General features: G+C 38.2%; 1 protein-coding gene across 14 annotated transcripts in view; it reads left to right on the top strand.

The window, feature by feature from the left end:
• ANK3 (ankyrin 3) overlaps window positions 1-18,940 on the top strand; it is a 702,796-nt gene that overhangs the window by 218,201 nt on the left and 465,655 nt on the right. For 2 of the 14 annotated variants that reach the window (XM_074232308.1, XM_074232307.1), the window contains exon 2: window positions 294-457. The exons of the other annotated variants lie outside the window; for them this stretch is intronic. In XM_074232308.1, coding sequence (XP_074088409.1) covers window positions 455-457 — 3 coding nt within the window. In that variant the 5' untranslated portion in view covers window positions 294-454. The remainder of the gene's footprint in view (window positions 1-293; window positions 458-18,940) is intronic. 14 annotated transcript variants of the gene reach the window in all.

The following is an 18,940-nucleotide window of genomic DNA, read 5'->3' as shown; positions in this document are numbered from 1 at the left end:
TGTCCATCCCCAACCATGAAAGGAAATGGATATCATCTCAGTAATAAAACAAATAAAACTTTTGGTCTGCTTTCTGCACAGATCAATAACGGTCCATTCAAAATCCCTGAGCTTCCCCCTCTCTAAGATTTTAATTCTTCCTTCTTGGGAGATCTTAGAAAGAGCCAGGTTATGTATTTCTTTTTCTGGTTCACATAATCCTTCTCTGAGTCTAAGCTAATTAACAGGGATCTAAAGGGATTCTTTTATGTTTGTGATTAGTGACTAATGAAACTTGTGCTTTCCTTTTGCAGGTAAGTGAATATGGCACCAGCCAGTCCGGTCCTCACTATTCTCCTTGTCTTTGGCTCTTATTCCTGTTGCTACTTTATGGAGCTAAACCCAATAAGGTCCCCCCCAAACCCAAACTGACATGCAGGTACTGTGGACACTTGGAAAATAGATTCTGAGGAAAATGGTAAGTGTGTGTTTTCCATCTTAAACCTACCTCCAGATAACAGACAGCTTAATTTTTCTGTTGTTTCTGTATTGATTTGGTCAAGGTTTGCTTTTGGGCCATGAAAAATGGAAAAATGAAATCCTAGATTCCTTGGATTGATGGATATTGATTTTTTGCTGATTATGCTTGTCTAGGAATTAAGTTCCCTGAGTACAGTCTCTAGTTTGAAGGAACCTGTGTTGTGATGGATTCAAGTCTTGTGTGTCTGGCCAGAATGGTTCAGAAGCCCGATAACTGAGTGATGTCATTGGCAGCATATAGAATGTGTAGCTTAAGAAGGAAGAGGAAAAAAAATCCTAGGCCATTTAGCTAAAAGTTAGTGCTTAGAAAACTGATCCAAAGCAAAGCATTTTTAATTAATGGCTGCCTGGGAATTAATATTATTAGACCTCTTGTAGAATCCACAGTTTAAGTCAGAGAAGAATAATTGGAATTTCCTTTTAAAAATTTGAAAACTGTATTTACTATGTGAGATGTTCAAATATTAGTGCTATATTTAGGAGCCCAACTGTAAGTGCATTTTAAGCTGAATAGGGAAGTGAAGTATTTAATACTCAACTGAAAAAATAAAACAAAAAAAGAGAAAGTTCAGAGAGCATTTTCCTCATTTATGAAATATGGAATGGTTTGTTGTCTCTGTGGTTCCACTATCATTAAAGACTTTAAAAATATATAGAGAGAACTTTTCATTATAATAGTAATGCCACAGCAAAGTGCCTATAAACATTTACATGAATGCTATTGATGTATTTATTTTGGGGATGATGACCAAGCAGTATTCATTCTGAATTTCAACCATTATATGCAGATAGCATTTTCCAAAAGAATCTGATAGGCTGGAAATATGGCACCTAAGGTAATTTCTGGTCTGATTTCTGATGTTTAAAGTGAACAGTTTCTCAATTTCTTTGTCTCGAAAGATTTAAACATTGGAGATGATAGTTATTTTCAGGCATATAATTTCAGTATTTCATTTTCAACTGAAATAAGAAGCCCAAGGTGTGTGCTTCATTTCCTCAGGAGACTCAGCATGGTATGGAAGGTCTTGGCATAATTCACTTAGACATTACTTTTGAATAACTGTTCATGGCTTTTCGAACTGGACAAATGCATCTTTAGAAGATAAATGAGACAAAATTCCAAAATATTAAAATTATCTTGGTCCTGACAGAATTTTTCTTTTATCATCAACTGACAAGTGAGGAAATGAACTCTGTTTCATGATTTAGAAAACTGGATATTTTCCACTATGTGACAGGATCCCCTTTCTTAGTCTGATGTCATTTCTGTTATTTCTCAGAGGAATGATGGTAGCCTTTTGCTATTTGACTTCCCATGATTTCAATTGTGAATGAGAAGGGAATAAGATCAGAGAATTGAAGAAGAAATTGAAGAAGAAAAACTAAACCCACGAACCCTTTGTCATACCTTTTTCTGGGAAGTTTTCCCACTAATCCTTGGAATTAGAAATTGGAAGCCTGTGTTCAGATGAGGCTTTGACTTTCTGTAATTAGTTTAGTAACTTCCAGAGAGATGCTGTGGATTACAAGCTTCACTGGCCAATCTGTTCCTCATTTCAGTGCGTGTCATTCTAGATTGTGAACAAAATATGTAAACTGGTGAAGCCTGTGGTTTGTTCCTTGGAAAAATGTTGCTGTTTTAACTTCACCTGAAAAGTTAGATGCCCTGGGAAAGCCATCCAAGTGGTCTTGGTGTGTTGGTTTTTAGTATGACTGGAAAACTCATCAAAGAATTATAACTGGACTGTGTAGGCCAGAGGTGTCAAACTCACGCAACAAAGTATGATCCCAACCAGATTAAAATATAAGTAGGAAATATTTAAGAAAAATATATATGTTTACAACATAAAAGGATAATGCATTATTTCCTAAGTCAATATACTGATTGCAGGGATCTGTTTCTATGAGTTTGACATTGCTGGTGTAGACTTCACTAGACAGTTGTTGAATCCCAAGGATTTTGCAATGTTGTTAGAAGCCCTTTGGAATTTTCTGGGTGGCCTAGGTAAAGTTTGAAATCTCCATGGATCCACTTAAAGGTATCTTTGCTATGACTGAGTGTTGATACCATTTTGTTTAGGAAACTGTAATATAACAATGCTTCTTTTATCTTTTTTATTTCATGATCTTTAATTGCTCTTTCTAGATCTCTCTTCTTCTTCCTTCTTTCTTCTCTTCCTTTTTTCCTTTTCTCCTTTCCCTTCTCTCTTCCTCCTCTTTCTATCTTTTTCCCTTCTTTTCCCTTCCTTCCTTCCTTTCTTTTTTCTTTCCTTCCTTTTCTCCCTTTTTCATCATCTTTCCTCTTTCTAATCATCATTATACAGTTTTATTGATTCCTTTTGTTTCTACTTCACAAATGTTTTTGGATATAGGACTCCTTTTATTATTTAAAAGAAACCACGCAGATTTTAATGAATTATTGTCTAATTTTAGATCTTCCTTTTAAGTATTATCAAGCAAATTTAAAGGTGATTAGTTTCTGTTCTATTTTTCCTTGGGTCCAGTCTTCCTAGGGACTGGGATTTTGTTGTTGCTTGAGGAATAGCTATTTAAATTTTTGAATCTGAGTCTCCTTGTCTTCTTCCTCCACCTTCCACTAAGGTTTCCTCAGTACATTGCTCTGACACAGTATATTTTGTTGTACTGTATTGCTTTAATTGACTTAGTGATTTGGCTCAAGTAGTCCTAGAAAGTAGTCATTTTTGAGGACTAGAATGCAGGATCAGTTGGAATCAAACGCAGAAAAGCTTTTGAGTGCTTTTTTTTTCCCATTATAAATGTGATAGTCCACTTCAACTTTTATGAAACTCAGTGGATTCCTGGATTTCACTGGATTCCATTCCAATATGTTGTATTTAACAACTAGATGGGATTTTTGCAGAATTTCAAGACCAGATGTTCCCTCAAAGATCTCTTTGAAAAGGTGCAATGTTAATTCTGAATTACTTTTAATCAAAAAAAGCATGGAAAATTTTGCTATTAGAAAAGGATGAAAAATACAGCTTTGCAGACATTGTAGAGTATATGCTATAGAATATACTGCCTTTGGATGCTGGTCTTTTATGATATTATATGTTTTTTATGTGGGTAAGTCTCTTTCTCATCCAGAAATTAATGAGGAAGGTAAGAAGTTACATTTGGAGAGGAATTAACATGTTTTGGTGACTTTTCGTTTTTTTTTTGGCTGAGGGGAAATACTTTCTACTCTGAGTTTTAAAGGGAAATGATAGCTGTTATTTCATTTGAGAGACATCATCCTTAAGGGATTCAAATATTTATAGTGGGGAATTGGAAAGCTATTATCAAAAAAGTCTATTCTGTAACCTGGAAAATTTAATTCATGGATCACATTAATTTTAACACAGCAACGTTTTTATATTCTATACTATTAAATTTTTAAGTGAAAGAGTAAACATTTCAAGTTAAAAAAATCCTAGGGTTGGAAGACCTTATTTTACAGATAAGGAAACTGAGACCAGAGGACTTAAGTGATTTGCTCAGAGGCCCTCATTGTCTGAGCTAACAGTGAACCAAACAGTAGATTTGGAGTCAAAGAACCTGAATTTGAATCCTGGATCTGCCACTTGCTTCCTGTATGACATTGGGACAATCATTTATCTACTCTGTACCCCAGTTTCCCTATGTGCAAAATGACGATAGGCTACATTAATTCTCTGGTTCTTTCTAGTTTGTAATTTTTGTTCTTCTACCATTTTTGTCTTATTTTAGTGATGTTATTGATCAGAATTCTAGTACCTAACTGTTTCATGGCTAGAGTGCCAGACCTGTAGTCAAGAAGACTAGCCCCAGATACTTAGTATTATGTGACCCTGGGCAAGTCACCTACTCTTCATTTGCTTCCGTTTCCATATCTGAATATAGGAATAGTAGCAGTGCCTGGCACCCAAGATTATAGTAAAGATAAAATAATATTTATGAGTCTCTTTGCAAACCCTTAAATCATTATGCAAATGTAATTAATTATAATAATAAAACTAAAACTTGTAGTATTGTGGAAACTTTCTATTTTAAATTCTTCCCATTTCTTCATCAGACTTAAGGTAATATAGTGAAGAAAAATTGAATTTGAACCCAAGAAAAATGGAGCTCTTCATTTTATGTCTCAGGGCCCTAAGCAATAGTCTAAGATTCCAGATTACTGAGATGGTGATTCCATTTCTTCATCCAGAATTTCCCTATCCCATGACATCACAGGTCCAGTTCTAGCCCCTGTATCCCATTGCATCAATTAATGATCTCTTTTCATACCACTTTTCCTTAGTGCTTCTGACTCTACAGACTCTCTGGGAAAGTCGCAATGTATTCCTGATTTCATATGAAACCTTTCTCAGCTAGACGCAAGAAGAGATTTCTGTGTAGGTCTGTAACGTGGGTGTCTTTTCTCTTCAGAGAGTTAATTTCTCCTGCATGTTAAGCCTTTATTCTATTCAAACTCATTGGGTTAGGTAGTCAGCCTTAATGTTTGGATGCATGAAATAATCAGTAGCAGCCAGACCCTTTAATCTCTCTAAATTTATACATTCATACAGAATGCAGCCTACACTGTGTCCATCAAAGACTGTAAATGACCAACCAGACTGAGCTGTCCACCCACTCTCGACTGTTGTGGGCAAATATGTTTAGGCTATGGAGGAACCCTCACAGAGGCAGCCTCGTCAGTTGGATATTGGGTGTGCATCAGTCACCCCCATTTCCTTACACTACTTCAAATGTTCATTTCTCAGTTTTTAAGAGAAAGTGAAGGGTCACTTGTGTACAAAATGAATTCAAAGACGATAGAAGGAAGGAACTCTGGGCTTCTAATGGAGCCTGAAGATACTGTATATTTTAAAGCTCTATCTGTGAGTTTGTCTAAAAATTCCATCATTAATCATCCACAAATACTAATTAATCAACAACTAAATTTCAGCAGTCTGCTAGGAATCCAAAGGCAAAAACCAAAACCATCCCTGCCCTCAAGGAAATTATATTCTGATGGAGGATAGATCATATCAATTGATGTGAGAATATCATCATCTCTTATTTTAAAGATGAGGAAATTGTAGCTCAGGCATGTTGTAATACCCAGAAAATAAATTGGAGAGTATAAGTAACTAACTGGCATTATATAGTTATTAATTTTTCCATAAGGAGAATTTATTTTTCAAATACATGTAAATTATTTTCTCATTACATGTATAGATAATTCTCAATAGCCATTTTTTATAAGATTTTGAGTTCCAAATTTTTCTTCCTCCCCTGGCCCAAGAAGCCAATCAATCTGATATAGATTATACATGGGAAATCACGTAAAGCATATTTGCACTTTAGTCTATCATGCAGTCATGATTGGTGGGGCCATTTGTATTTAACTTTTCTGACTGGTATAGATGGACTTTTGACCATTAGAAGGGTGGCATCGTACCTTCCTACTCATCTTAGTTATCATGGCACCTCCAGTGCTTTCTCACTATTGGCACCTCATCCACTTTCTACTTTATCCTCTTTGCTCATTTCTAAACTGCTCTGTTAGGTTGCCTTGACCTCAGTTCTTAGGGAATCAAGTTTATGTCCATATGAATAATTAATAACAGGTTTATATGAAAGTTTTACTGGATTTTCAGCTAGTGTGGCAGATCTGCAAGAGAAAAAGTTTGGGGGAGGAGAGACACCTTCCTTTGAATAAGGCCACATCAGCATCTCTCCCTGGTGCTCCATTCGGAAAGCAAATCATCCCTGTTTGCAAAGACAGGTTAAAACAGAAAAAAGAAATAGAAATTATGCAGTCTTTTTAGAGAGATAACTGATGCAAAAAAGGTATTTCTTTTGATGTTTCATCTTAGTTCCACTTTATATGCTTCAGAAATAGATTGATCTCAATACCTCCGTTATACGGCTAGAAAATAAGGTCTTCAAAAGTAGATCCTTCAATCAAATTCCCAAAATTCAATGAGTGTCCTCTTTTTTCTATTTCAAGTCTACAGTGGTAAAAGCATTGTGGCATAACAAGGTAGTGATCTTTTATGGACTTTGGTATATACCTTCACAAGAATGAGCATCAGATAGCAATGGTGACTTTGATCATTATTGACTAAGTAGTGATTTAACTTCTACTTAACTCATTTGAATCTGAAGAGGAAAGGTTAAAGATAATTCTTGTTACTTGACTAAGAGTTTGTTGGATTCTAACTTGAAGTCTTCAAATGTAGCATAAAAAAAGTTTCTTAACTTGCCAAAGGTCCTTAATTTCCATAGTTGCATATTAATGAATATGATTTTTAGCAAATTCTTTGTTCTTTTTTTTGGCTATGAGAAAATATGCACATTTGTATGGTAAACAGACATGGAAGCAATGAACCATAAGTCTGGAGAGAATTAGAGAGATGGAGGGGACAACAGAAAGGTCTGGTCTGGTGTGCTAGCTAGAATCCATGGGTCATGATGAATGGCATCATCTTAAAGAAGATTTCAAGTAACAATAAATCAGACACTGAAATAGGAGCTATTGGGTAGAAAAACCAAAAAAACAATTTTGATAGACTCCATTCTATCAAGTGAGTGATGGTTCATCTGCTGCACCAACCAGTCTTGGAAGTGGCTGGTCCAAGAGTGTTTTAGTTTTGTTTGTTACTGTATAATTTGAAGTGATTATACAAAAAAGGAAATGTTTGGAAGGATTAGAAGCAAGATTTCAGTGATTTTTGAGAAATATCTCATCTTGCTACTCAACTTGATGTAATATCAATAAGGATATATATATTATATATGTATATAATATATATATATATTTATATATTCAGAGGATTTTTTGCAAGGCAGTGGGGGTTTAATGGCTTGCCCAAGACCACACAGCTAGGTAATTATGAAGTGTCTGAGGCCGGATTTGAACTCAGGTACTCCTGACTCGAGGGCCGGTGCTCTATCCACTGCGCCACCTAGCTGCCCCAATAAGGATATTTTTGAAGAGCTAGAGTGTTTCAAAGACAGCTTTCTGAAATGGATTGACTGGCCCCTTTCCCTTATTTCTTTAGGATAGTAAACTCTCTGAAGATAGGGAATATAGTTTTGAACCTTTTTTCTCTCTGATCCTTCCTCTTCTTCTGAGACATACGGCAAATCTGCTCACAGATGCGGAATAAATGTTGAATCAGTAAAGAATTCCTCACTGGAGGTACTACTGCCTCAGTTTTATCATTTGTAAAATAGCTACTTGACATATCTACCTTCACAATGAGATGCTTGTAAAGTGCTATACTCCATATAAGACTCTAATAATACAACTATATATAAATGTCAGATATTATTATTACACTGTCATTGAGAAGATAAAAGAATTAAATTATTCATATCAATCATTTGCTACAATGGTTCTGAATTGATTGTGAGAGATAATTTCCACTAGATAACTTAAGAGGCAGCATGGATGGGTATATAGAATCCTGCTGGGTTTAGTATTTAGAAATAAACCCATCTCTAATGTTTCTGACCTTTGTGAGCCTAGGTAGGATAATTAGCTTCTGTGTATCCCTTAGATTAATTTCTAAGTTTTGGATGAGTTTTGATCTGGGCTGTTAGAATGGGTTCATACTCTGGGAGTTGTTGATAAAGGCCTGTAAGTTTGCTTAGTGTTTGAGATTACTAAAGTCTTCCATTTTTCTTAATGGTGAGACATCATTTATTTTCCATATTCAATTGCACGGATTTAATATTGTTTCCAGAGATGCCATGAACTTTATTGACAATTGCATAGAGTCTTTTTGAAGGTTCCTGGGGCACAGTGATGCCTACCCCCAAAACAGCTGAGAATCGTTTTAAAAAACACATGGTAGGGGCGGCTAGGTGGTGCAGGGTTTAGAGTAGCGGCCCTGAAGTCAGGAGTACCTGAGTTCAATTCCGGCCTCAGACACTTAATAATTACCTAGCTATGTGGCCTTGGGCAAGCCACTTAACCCCATTGTCTTGCAAAAAATCCTGAAAAAAAAAGAATGCATTTAAAATCAATCAACTGTGTATTAAGCACCTACTGTATGCTGGGGATGTGGAGGCAAAATCAAAGCAGTCCCTGCCTTCAAGATGCTTCTAGTCCATGTTAGGAATTCTTGACCTTTGGTAGTCTCCATACTCCTTGGTTTTCAGTAGAATCTTCCAGTAACCCCCATTAAAAATTAAAGAAAGAAATTCTAGGCTTAACTATTCACCAACACTTATGAAATAATATGTAACAAAGAGATTAATTATTCATAAAGAAAACTTTTGTACATAAATTTTTTAGTATTCTAAAGTTGCAAAATGTGTATCATTTTACCAATCAATTCACTAACACTACTACTTTTATATTATTTCAATAGAATAATTTAAGTATTTTTACCTAATTTTCCAGTATTCTCTTGATAAAGCTTCCTATGACTTCTGGGAGTAAACTAGGAATCCTTCATCAGTCTTAAGGCCTATAATATTAATATTTTAGAGTAAATGTTTATTTATAGATGTTTTTGTTCAATTGTTTCAATCATGTCTGACTCTTTGTGAGCCCATTTGGGGTTTTCTTGGCAAAGATACTGGAATTGTCAACCATTTCCTTCTCCAGGTCTTTTTACAGATGAGGAAACTGAAGCATGACAATGACTTGTCCAGGCTCACATAGCTATAAAGTGTCTAGGACTGGATTTGAACTCAGATGCTCCTGATTCTAGGCTATATCATCTGCCCAACCTAACTGCCATTATTTAAATGGCTACATTGCTTGATGGTTAAATAAATGGCTTCTGAGATAGGAAGATCTGGGTTCAAGTTCTGCCCCTAAACTGATCCATATTGGTTCTGTGACCCTGGACAAAACTTCATAATGCCAGGCAAAATTCTAAGACTAGAAATTGCTGAGAAGTCACTAATTGCATTGGTAGAGGAAGTTTTATAACAGAAAATTCTCTAGACAAGCCCATGAATGTACAGGTCTGATCAAAACAACTCCATGAGTAATCACTTCCAAGTTATACTTTTAAAGTCATGGGCCTCTTATCAGTGATGCAGTTGGCCCTTTATCTTGAATTTGGTGAAGACAGTATAAATTGGAAATTCTTTGGTCTCCAACTCTGGTCTTTGTAGAGATCATTTGGAGAGCCACTGGTTGAATCCCACAGGGAAGGTAAACCGAGTCATAGAGTTCAAGTAGAGAAGGAAGAGAAGAGAGTGGAACTCAATAAGGAGAAAGGAAGGAGGAGGGAAGTGAGATGGGAGGTGAAAAGAAGGGGAGAGGAGAGAAGAACGAGGAGAGATTGTGGGTGGATTGTTAGGACCTCAGAGGGATCATGGGAACACCTGCAAGAACAAGACACAATTGCAACTAAAATTCTAAAAAAGGGGTGGTTAGGTGGTGCAGTGGATAGAGCACCGGCCCTGAAGTCAGTAGTACCTGAGTTCAAATCTGGCCTCAGACACTTAATAATTACCTAGCTATCTGACCTTGGGTAAGTCACTTAACCCCATTTGCCTTGCAAAAACCTTAAAAAAATTCTAAAAATATTTTCTTCCCTGAGGTTTGCTAACTGCCCTCCACACTGATAAGAGCCCAGAACTGCCAGGAAATTTGGATTGGTGGATTGGATAGAAAATTGAATTGATAGATGTTTTTATTTAGTTGTTTCAATCATGTCCAACTCTTCGTGAGCCCATTTGGGGTTTTCTTGGCAAAGATACTGGAGTGTTCGACCATTTTCTTCTCCAGGTCTTTTTACAGATTTCGAGGAAACTGAAGCCAGCAAGGTTCAATGGCTTGTATTTTACAGCCTGTTCTGTGGGCTGCTGCTGGCTTTTTGACTCCTATTCATCAACTGAGACATGGTTATGGTGATCAAATGGATGAGTTGTCTAGAGGAGAAATATGAGCAGAGATGACAGAGGGAATCTCTTTGTTTCATTTTTTAGAATCAGCTTAAGATGAAATACATTAATATTTGGAACTGAAGAATACAGGAGCAATGCATTGGTCTTTCATTTGTTGGGGTCTTGCTTCTGAGTGGGTCCACACATAATCACAATAGTAATAACTAGCATTTATGTAGTATTTTAAGGTTACTTTGAGGTTTGTTTGTAAAGTGCTTTTCACATATTGTAGTAATAAATGCTATTGTTCAGTCATTTGTGTCAGTTGTGTCCATTTCTTTGTGGTCCCATTCCGGGTTTTCTTGGCATAGATACTGGAGTGTTTTGCCATTTCCTTCTCCTGCTCATTTTACAAATGAGGAAACTGAGGCAAGCAGGGTTAAGTGACTTGCCCACAGCTAATTAGTCTCTGAGGCTGGATTTGATCTCAGGAAGATGATTTTTCCTGATGGCACTCTATGGAGCCACCAATAATGATATCAGCTCTCTATGGACCAGTTACTGTGCAGAGAACTTTATAATTTTTTTTTCATTTGATCCTTACAACAACCTTGGAAAGTAGGTACTGTTATCATACCCATTTTATAGATGAGAAAAACAAAAACAAACAGAAGTTAAATAACATTCTAAGGATCACTCAGCTAGCAAAGTCTGAGGTCAAACTTGAACTCAGATCCAGTACTTTATCCATGGTGCCATCTTGCTGTCTTGTAGGATTATAGATTTAGAGCAAGAAGGACCTTTGGAGAACTCCCTCATATTATGGAAGAGAAAAACAAATCTTGAAGGAGGTTATATTTCTTGTCCTGAATTATCTAGCTAATCAATGTTTTAGGCAGGGTTTGAACCCAGGTCTTCCTGATTCCAAGTCCATTGCCCTATGCATTATCCTACATTGTCATAGGACTTTAATAGGGATTTATTTCATCCATCTCAAAGAAAGAAACACAAAAATTTGAATCTCGTGGAAAAACAAAGTCCTTATTTGTGCATATCATTAGGGGCAAATATCCCCCTCAATGGTTGAAGTATGGTGGTTAGTGAGGAAACATCTTCATAGGAAGCTTCTTTGATCTTTCAAAGTTCATACAACATTTGAGGAAGGTAGGAGAAATCCTGTTTAATGCACCTGCTAGTCATGTTTCTGAAGATAAACTAAGTAATGTCAACTAAACAATATCAAAAGTACCTCATCCTTTACTAAATACAAACTTGCCTTTTGGTGAATGTGGATGAAGAAGAGGGATCCTAAAATGTTCACCTGGGAAAAGTCATCTGGCCATCATCACCCCATTTAGACCTTCTTGAACTTCTTCTGTGCCTTAGACCTTTTGCGGTCAGCTGAGACCTTTTTTCCCACCTTCTCAGTATCAAGTTCTTAAATAATAAAGCAAAATACATAAGTTTACCAACAAAAGGCAATTATATTGAAATGCAGTTATTAAAATATATTTTAAAAAACCCAAGTTCCCATATCACAGATTAAGTTCAATTCCTTCATTTAACTGATGATGTAAATGGTTCCTTGGCCTGAGAGACAGGCAAATAGACTTGGATCCTTTGTCCAGATTCTCTAGCTAATGAAACCTCCCTGAGGCTTATTTTTCTCCTGTGTAAATTGGGATGATCCAATTTGATGCCTCAAAGGATCATGTAAGGAATACAAGATGGAAATTCAAAGTGTCCCTTGTCTTGGCAGAAGAGGCTTCTCAAATATAAAGTAATTACAAGTCCTAATCAGAAAAGGAGAGCAAATGGTCTCTGTGTTAATAAGACTCATGTCCCCAGGTCATTTTGGAGGAGGCAGGCAGGCTTAGACTGCTTTCTCTAGCTTCCTTCTTTGCTTACAAATGAGAGAAGTAAGGAGTCAACCATATTATCGTGTAATCATGAATTTTGCTTTGAGCTATTTCTTGCATTGGACATTATTCTTTCAGCAACTAGAAAGAGGCTCTCACTCTCCACTCCCTACTCTTCACCACCTGGCTAGGGCTCCTTCTGAAGATGAGTTTTTTTGGTTTTGTTTTTGAAATGCGGTGGGGTGAATTGACTTGCCCAAGGTCACACAGCCAAGTAATTATTAAGTGTCTGAGGCTGGATTTGAACTCAGGTTCTCCTGATTCCAGGGCTGGTGCTCTATCCACTGCACCACCTAGCTGCCCCTAAAGACTATTTTAGATAACAAAATGGTACCTAATGTTAGGCTAGGTCAAAAACCAGTTTGGTTGCACGTGTATACTTTCTGTCACCGTCTTTAAGACCCAATGCCATGCTTTTTCAATAAACATTTTAATGGAATGAATTATTTGGGACAACTCTTGGGATTCATGCTTGGCTATAAGAGTGAAGTCACATATGTAATAAATTTGATGCTTCTGATACTGATATCTTCCAGTAAACGAAGCATGTACTTCCACCTACTAGTCTCTTATGTGTGACAACTGTTCTTTTTACATTTGTTCCATATATAATTGCATTCTTGCTTTCTCTCCGTTCCTTGACAGGGAGAGCTGTTTCATTCACTGTCTTTGTATCTCATAACACCTGCACATAGTAGGTACTTCAGAAATACTTGTTGATTGATCAACTGTTAAACATATACAGGTCATGGCAGGATCTTGTGATCCATTCAGGGTACCTCAGCTCTAGAAACTCAGCTCAAGGACCAACAAAGGCAACATCCTTCTGGAATGGAAAGCCAAGAATTGGTGATTTGCTTTTTCCATGCTTTTGGTTTATGACTTCTACATCTTCCTTTCCCCCCAAGCTTCATGCTCTCGTTATAAATCTATTGTGCCATTCCCCCACTCTCCCATCCCAAAATTAGAAGGAAGATGATGGAAGTTTCCCTATAAGTCTCAACATTTAAAAACTCATCTACTCTTTAATCCTTCCCTTGCACATAAAGGAAGCTGCTCTGTCATTGTTCCCTCTTTTGTTTAGTCTAAATTCAGATCCACATGAAGCTTTTTTTTGGCTGAAATCCTATAGGGATTCCCATAATTAGCAATCTTGGAGTTTGAGACATGGTGCCTAGAATTTTGATTGACTCTGAAGAAAGTGTGGATGATATCAAGTTGTTAAGTGACAGTGAAAAGGCTTCTACCTTTCCATCAATATTAAATGTCACTCTGTCAGTCATTCATTAAAAGGGCCTATTATAGAATTAAAAGGCAAACCTTGGTCCCTACCCTAAAGGATCTCACCTTCTAAGGGAAGAGAGACAATATATAATGTTCGAGATACCTACAAGTTATAACTGGAGAAACTGGAAGTCATCTTAGCAGGAAGGTCTTGGGAGGATCAGGAGGAAGAATGCCTAGAAAAGAACCCTGCAAAGCTGAGGCTTAAAGGGAGCCAGAAGGCAGAGGTGAGAAGGGGGTACATGCCAGACTTGGGAGACAGATGGTACAAAAGCACAGAACAAAGAGGAAGGTTTGCATGTGAACTTATTGGACATTTGGTTCAATATGCAGGATCAACCACTCGGGTATTCCTCTCCAGGGTGGGATCTTCTTGAGGCATCAATCAAGCTGTGGAAGGAAACACAGTAGACCTCTGTAGCCCATGCTATTCCACCCAGCCAGGTGAATGGAAGGCATGAATGATATCTTTAAGTCTGTGGGTCCATTGTATGCTGAGAATGAAGTCTTGTAGATGGACAGTCTAAACCTTTGTACCAGAATAAAGTCTCAATAGACTTAAAACAAGTTATCATATGCATCATGCCAACCCTCTATAATAGACTTCTGAAGGGACACAGAGGAAGGGTATACCAACCAAGAAAGTGCAAGTAAGTTGGCACTGATAAGAACACAGCTTAATGAACCTAAAACCAACCTGAGCATTTGATGGAAAAAAGCAAAGAAAGTATGGGGTTGTTTGCTGTCCAGAAGGAGCTTATAGTCATGGTAGGGATCAATCAGTCTTTAGGGAATGTTCTTGGTGAATAAGAGCATCTTTAATCTTGTTTTAAACTTTCTAAAAATTATCCCATTAGCCTCCTTCCTAAGATCTTGATCATTCTTAATTTAAATATCAGAGGATCAGAACTTTAGAGCTGGAAGAGACCTTGAAGACATCTAGTTCATTCCCATCATTTTGAGAAAGTTGAGGCCCATAGGGGTTGGTGACTTTTGGAGGGTCACATAAATTGGATTTTTTTTGGCAAGGCAATGGGTTTAGGTGACTTGCTCAAGGTCACACGGTGAGGTATTTAAGTGTCTGAGGTCGGATTTGAACCCAGGTACTCCTGACTCCAGGGCCGGTGCTCTATCCACAGCACCACCTAGCTGCCCCATAAATGGGATTTGAATACAGATTTTTCAGACTTCAAATTCAATGTTCTGTTGCCTCTCATCTTTCTAAGTAATGAATGACTGGCTCTCTCTCTCTCTCTCTCTTTCTGTCTCTTATCTCCTCTCCCCTCCTCCTCTCTCCTCTCCCCCTCCCTCCATCCCTCTTCTCTCTCCTTTCTTCTCTGTCTCTCTGTCTCTCTGTCTCTGTCTCTGTCTCTCTCTGTCTCTCTCTGTCTCTCTCTCTCTCTCTCTCTCTCTCTCTCTCTCTCTCTCTTTTCTCCCCCTCATTTCCTCTCCTCCCCCTTCTCCTCTTTCTCTCCAAACATATACAAATACATAGTGCATGCCTTTATGGATGTGTATGTATATGTATAGTTATGACTTGTATTGTGTGTTTTGTAATGCCTCGGTGCAAATACACACATGTTCATGTGTATATGCCTATCTCTATGCATATATGTGAGTATGCACATATCACTATCTACCTATCTTCTGATCTTTTCCTTACAAGAATAAGGACTTACATGTTTTTTCTTGTCTTTTCTCATTGACCTAGTAATTCATAGGACATGATTCAATTTGTCCTTTTCTTAGGAAGCTGGATCTGTCTTGGCATGTGAGGGCTCCCTATGAAGCCTCGTTGAAATAAAAATTGATATGCAGCTGTGATATTTTGAATGTTGAAACAAAGACAGTATTTACTGCAGCAAAAAATCAAGGTGTAGACTATCTGATCTTGAACCTTTTATTGGAATATTTAAAAATAGCTTTTCAAATCTTATATGATAGTATCTCTAGAGTTCTGCCTGGATTGAAGGGCTGGCTAAGGGTTCCAGTCTGCAGATCTGTTTGCTTCCTCCCTGTTCTTCCTCTCTCCCTTGTTAAGGCTCTGATCATTAGGGTTACTATTTTAGGAAAAAGAATCGTCTCTTAGGATTGTCTTCAGGTACATTTTCCTATGACTGGTGAGGGGTATAGAAAAATAGCCAAAGTAGGAAATGAGGCTAGGATTGTGTTGGAGGTCAGTATGGGGATGGATGGTCCTCACTGTTAGTATCAGACCTCTCCTTTACCTGGTAGACAATCTAAGAAGTAGCACCATCTAAGGTTATTGAGCAAAGGAGGAATATGGTGAGAGTAATGTATTCAGAAGATTTCTTCCAAGAGAATAGGAAGAACACTTGGTACATAACTCTTGGAGTCTTCGATTTTCTCTTGAATGTGTTCCTGTTGGGGAGAAATGATTCAGTTCAAATGAACAAACTGTTGTTCCGAGCTGTGCCCTCTGGTGCCAAACCTTATGATTCAGGAAATACATGAAAGCACTACTTACTTCCTGCCTTTGATAATAACATTTTATCTACCCAACAATTCTACAAATGGCGGTCTTCACAAAGCCCCTCCAAGGTAGATGATGCAAGTATTAGTTCCAATTTATTGATGACAAATTTAAGGAGCTTATTCACAAAGATAGGAGTCAGAGCTGGGATTGGGTCCCTGGTCAGATGATTGAAGGGTCTTGCCTGGAAAAAAGTGAGTAAGTTATGGCAGAACTCAGATCCCTTGATTCCAATGACCTTTTCAAAATTCTATGATCAGTGCTTTCTCATTGCATTCTAGGTCAGTCAGCAGCATTACTGAGTGTTCCAAGCTCTGTCCTCTGCTCTAGAGGTACAGAGAAAGGCAATGATTCAAATAAATGGAAATGAATTTTCATTTTCTACCTTTATAGATCATCTGAGCATCTAGAAAGCTTATAGAGTTTAGATCATAGATTTAGAGCTAGGAATCACTAAACCAAAAATCATATCTAATTCCTCATTTGCAGAGAAAGAAACTGAGGCTTGGAGAGGATTAAAGGAACTGAACAAAGGTCATAGAATATGAGAAATTTTGTTTCTACTGCTTGGATCTTGGATCTCTCATTTTTTTCTCGGCGTTTCAGTTTTCTTTAATCCTAGATTTCAAACTAGAAGACATTTCAGGAACTCCTGAGTCCAACCCCCTCATTTTACAGCTGAAGAAACTGAGGCAGACAGAGGCTAAATGACTTTACCAGGCTCATACAGTTAGTAAGGGTCTAAAACTGGGTTTGAACCCAGGCCTTCCTGGCTCCAGACCCATTGCATCTCTTCTGTAAAATGATGAGTTTGGACCTGATTGCTCAGGTCCCTTCTAGTTTGAAATAAGGGATCCCTGGTGTAGGCAGTGCGATGGAGAGAAAGATATTGTGAGTACATAAAGGCAGGGTGGGAATGGGGTGGGGAGAGATGGGGGACTAGAAAAGGAATGAGGACTAGGAGGTAGAGATGATGAAAAGTAAGTGATCCTACCTTCATTCCCAGGAAAGCCAGTAAGAGGTTAGGGAAGTATTGAGTGCCTGTGGGCAGAGAAAGATGGTCAGTCATTCAAGGAGAAAACATCGAAGGAACAAATCAATATTGCCAACCTTAAATTTTGACCAAGGTCGACTTGGTTTTCCTTCCACCCTTGTGGTTGTACATGAGAGGGGATCCTGGGAACATCAATGACTAGCCAGGGTCATAGACAGTCCTGCTTTGCATAATTAATGAAGTTGACTGATTTTCAAAAAAGCCCATGGTTGACCTCATTTTCAAATAGCTTTTGTCCCACAAGATTTGCCAGTTTGTATGACAGGATTGCTCTGGAAAATTTGGTTTTCATGTACCTTTGACCCTTGGTACTCCCATGGGGTTATGTGCCCTCACTGAAACATCTAAAAGGCATAATTTCAGGGCTCTCAACATTCAACAAGCATTTATTAATCACATTTTCTGGTTCATCAATGGACTAAGAACTAGGCTACAAGAAGAGGCAGAAGACTAGGAGCTAGCTAACTGAACAACCCAACCGCAGAGACAACATGGAACCCTCCAGGAACATACAGACACCACATAACCGACCCCTCACCGAGGATGTAGCCCCTTCTCTCCTCCAACGCTGCCATTCCAACCACAGCAGTCCCACAGTTTGTCTACCTGATGCCAGTTTTAAGTCTCCACTGTCTTCACTGCTAGCACAGGGATCTTCCTTAAGGCCAAACCTAATCATATCATTGCCTACTCAGTCAACCCCATGAGCCTCATTGCTTCAGCATCAAATATCAGTTCTTCACAAAACTGGCACCAGCCTACCCTTCCAGGCTTGTTATTATTATTATGAATCATCATAATAACTGGCATTAATATGGTGCTTTAAGATTCAGAAAGTAATCACTAACTCATTATTAGATTGAACTCCGGGGCCCAACTCACTTGCTGCTGGGCAGCGACAATGCCACCTCCCATTCCCAGGTCTTGCTTAGACTATTTCCTTCCTGGAATGCCTTTATGCCCTCCATCCCAATCCTTATCTCCCAGAATCCCTAGTTTTCTTCCACATTAAGCCAATAGGTCACATTTTAGATACAGTTTGTTCTATCAGCTTCTATTGAAATACTCTGGTATTACACATATGCTTGCATCACATACACATAGAAGTATCTACATCATGCATGCACATGTGTACACACACACACACGGTACAGGATCATATAGAACTCCTACATAAAATGGATGCATATGCAGGTGTCACATATGTTTAAATCTATACATATTGTCTGCCCAATAACACATCAACTCCTCAAGGACTAGGCCTATCTTTTTTTCCTAGTAGCAAGCTTGTCAAAACACAAGATCTCAATAATGCTGATTGTTTCATTGCTCGGATGAATAGCTTTTTCATTTGTTCCACTCATCAGGCGTGTGGTCAGGGGCAGTCCTACATTTGGGGTGAAATTAGACTTTATTCAGAAAAGCCCCAACTCCACCTTAGGAATCTGGGAAGGTCTAAATCTGGCTTCCCAGATTCTGGAGGAGGAGGAAGAGGAGGGTTTCCCCACACCCACATTTTCCCCAGAGGCATCTCCTTGGGCGTGGGGGGTCTGGGAGAAGATGAATTCTAATCACTGTTCTCAGGGAGAAACCCAAGAAGGCAGAGAATGGGAGGAGGAGAGGAAGGGAGAAGAAGGGAAGGAAAGGAAAGGGGAAGGGATGGGAAGAAGAGGGTCTGAGTGCAGATCTGAGCTGTTGGCACCTTTGGAGCCCAAGAGAAGAGTAGGAAGGGACAGCTTTTCAGGGACTGTTTAAGACTTCCCTAAAGCAGCCTTAACTTACAGACAACTTTCACAAGAAGGAGTTGCATACTTATTTCTAGAATGATCCATGTCATTCTGCAGTCCT

This window comes from Macrotis lagotis, chromosome 4 (assembly GCF_037893015.1).
Source record: "Macrotis lagotis isolate mMagLag1 chromosome 4, bilby.v1.9.chrom.fasta, whole genome shotgun sequence".
In the NCBI taxonomy this organism is placed as follows: domain Eukaryota; kingdom Metazoa; phylum Chordata; class Mammalia; order Peramelemorphia; family Peramelidae; genus Macrotis; species Macrotis lagotis.
The sequence above is the reverse complement of the archived record's forward strand: the minus strand, read 5'-3'. Positions and strand labels throughout refer to the sequence as shown.